The following is a 3,160-nucleotide window of genomic DNA, read 5'->3' on the forward strand; positions in this document are numbered from 1 at the left end:
TGCAGCACTTTGCAACGTTGCAGTTAACCTTAATACATTATTTTATAAATTAGATATTGTTAAATCAAAAATTTGAATAAACAGAAAACAAAAAGATGAAATGCCGGTAATTTGAATTCTTTTAATTGGCTAAGTTAAAATTTTTAATAATAATTTTCATTCGATTTATTAAACTTTTAATAGATAAATCGAATAAAAAAATTACTGTAAAATGTTGTTAATTTCTCTTATAGTATAGTAGAAAAAAAAGAATTAATGAAACAGATTTGTATAATTGGTAATTATAGTTTGTACGTTAAAATGACAAGTCGTTTTAACAGATACAACAAATGAAATTTACTGAAGTGTAATCGCATTAGCCAAACAGGACAGGACCGGACAGAACAGGACAAATATATGAAATTTAATTTCATTGACACAAGTAACATCCAACAATTTTAGTTCGGTTCTAATCAAATTTTTACATCCTTACAATAATTGTTAACGACCATTAAATGATAGTAATTATAAAAATTATAAATTATAGGTTATCGATGACATTACAATTGACACTTAACAAGATATCTTGAGAGAGAAAAAAAGGACTGGTAAAATATTGGGAATACTTTTAAATAAGAAATGAAGTCATTTGTAATAAAGTTTTCTTAAAATAAAATAATTGTATTATTTTTAAGTAGGAATTTTCAATATACAGTAATGAATTTACGATAAGAAATTATCAACAAAAGCCATTCATTCTTTTCAATTATAAAATGAATAAATAATTATTGAAAAGTAAATGAAAGTTGGAATCGATTTTTGTTTTTTCTTAAATTTTTAAAAATTCAGTCGATTTTTTTCTTTTTTTTTTAAATATTTTGTTTTATTCATGTTATTATTTATTTGAGTTATGTGTTTTATTTATGATTCAAGAATTTTTTTTCGTTATTCCTTCTCTTCCTTGAGAAGCATTACTACTTTTTTTTTTTAAAACAAATAATAGGCGTAATTGTTAGTGAATGTCATGAAGTTGAATGTGACAAGTAATTTGTGACATTTATAAATACAATTGCTTCTGCCTAAGATGATGAAATGGAGAATGAAAAGAGAAATTTCACAAAGATTACGATATACTCATTAAAATATTCAATATTTATTATTTAAATGCAATAATCCTGAAAAAGTAAATATTACTTTTATAAATATCATTGAGGAATTAATTCTTTTTTAAAGTACTTTTTCATAAATTTTTGAAATATTTCCAAAATAATTTAGTTGAGATTTCTTACTTTATAGAATTAATCGATTGAAAAGTTTCTCTCAAATATATTTACCTGAAGTCTTAAATATACTCATCTGAAGTTTTTTTCTTTTTTGGCGATAATAAATTTCTTTAAAAAATCGATCGAAAAATTGTACAAATTAGAGAATGAAAATTAACAATTGCATACCTAATTGGAAATTCAACGATTGATCGTATTCGAAATTGCATTGTTGTTGACGAAATATCAATGATATCTACATCAGTGACACTCGTTTCAGCACTTTTCCCAAATCGATCTAACGTACGCAATATGCGACAATCAGTACCTGTAGATTCGTTGTGTCTGTTGAAATTTTCCCACTCAACACAAATATAGTACCATTGTCGTTCTCTTAAATCCGATATACTTACCTGAAATGTGTTTTTTTTTTTTTGGAAGACAATAAATTTTCCAAAAGTTTCAAAATTAAAATTATGTAAAAACATCCAGAGGTTCTCTGAACAGACAACTACTCAGTATCCGGAAAAATTAACTTTTTCTATCTTTCTTTAACTAAAATAAATCTTAAATTTATCACAGTAAGCTATTTGTCGACACTTAATAGCTAATAAGTTCAAGGTTATCATCTAATAAATAGAAATGATATAAGTGATAATACAGGTGACGAATATTATATTGTTGATGTTTAGTTACTAAAAATTCAACTGCCATTATTGAAATTTATGAAATTGACAAAATTTTTGTTTTTCGCACCATCCATAAAATCAACAACTATTTATTGCTCACATAACCTTTATGACAACGATCAGGTGATAGATATTATATTAACGCCATTCTATCTTACCATATAATTATCAGAAGAGATCCGTAACTTGCTTGTACCCATTATGATAATTATAGGCGCGGCAAAATGGACTTTAATTTCCGGAACTGTATAATGAAATAGTTGAAAGGATCATACCGCTATATGATAAAAGAACCCTTCTTTTCCCTTCCTAATATTTCGATTTACGCACACAGAAAAAAATGGTAAGTAACAAATTTTAAGAAAGTTTTAAACTTTATCAAATGAATAGTCAGTTTGATAAATTTACCTGTTTATCACTCCGAATATTGTCCGGATAGAATATTTTAATAGCAGCAGATTCATCAGCTTTTAGTGGTATTGCAGTTATAAAAATTGTTGGAATTTGAATTGGTGCAAGATAGGAATCCAAAAATGAATCCAGTAATACAATTCGGAAGCCGCGCTTTGTTGCATCCACAAAATTTATTGCTCTGTAGATTTTTTGTATTTAACAAAAATTAGATAATTTAAAAAAAAAACAATCTGTAGGAAGAAGAATTTGGATTATTTTTATTTAATATAGGTACTCAAATATTTCTTTTCAAAATTTAAAGAACTTAAAATACATTTAAAAAAATTTGTTTGTTATATGTTTTTATGTGAAAATGTAACCCTTTTAAATGTGTTATTTTGAAATAATTCATGAAGTTTTTTTTCATAGAATGTAGTTTTTTCATAAGTGTAAAATTTTTATTTTGATAAAATTTTAATTTTAAAATTTCAGGGCGAATAATTAGCACTAACTTGGTATTGACGAAAAACCTTTGATACTTTGGATTGCCGCGTAATGAAACCACAATAACTGAGATGAAAACAAATAAAGCCGATATCAGATGCGCCATTGTTTATTGTTAGGATGAACAATAACCCTTCTTTTGGTGTTAATGAGCTTGGTATAGGTTTGGTTAAGGAGGAATAATCAAGCGAGGTAGAAATATTACCGGTAGTTGTGGTCACCACAACTACTATGTCCAAGTAAAGGGTGGAGTCGTAATATTTGGACAAAAGTTTACGAAGGCAGAAAAAGGGATCAATGGGTGTGGTTCGTTTTAACTGGTAGATGTCTAAA

At 26.5% G+C, this 3,160-nt stretch overlaps 1 protein-coding gene across 1 annotated transcript; it reads right to left on the reverse strand.

The window, feature by feature from the left end:
• Positions 1-1,135: 1,135 nt before the first annotated feature.
• Positions 1,136-2,933, reverse strand: LOAG_08324 (hypothetical protein; the record flags this gene model as incomplete). Its single annotated transcript, XM_003143856.1, has 4 exons — positions 1,136-1,154; positions 1,431-1,654; positions 2,339-2,522; positions 2,836-2,933. 4 exons carry the CDS (start codon positions 2,931-2,933, stop codon positions 1,136-1,138), a joined length of 525 nt encoding a protein of 174 aa, XP_003143904.1.
• Between the last annotated feature and the right edge of the window lie 227 nt (positions 2,934-3,160).

Source organism: Loa loa (assembly GCF_000183805.2).
Source record: "Loa loa unplaced genomic scaffold supercont3.153, whole genome shotgun sequence".
Classification (NCBI taxonomy): domain Eukaryota; kingdom Metazoa; phylum Nematoda; class Chromadorea; order Rhabditida; family Onchocercidae; genus Loa; species Loa loa.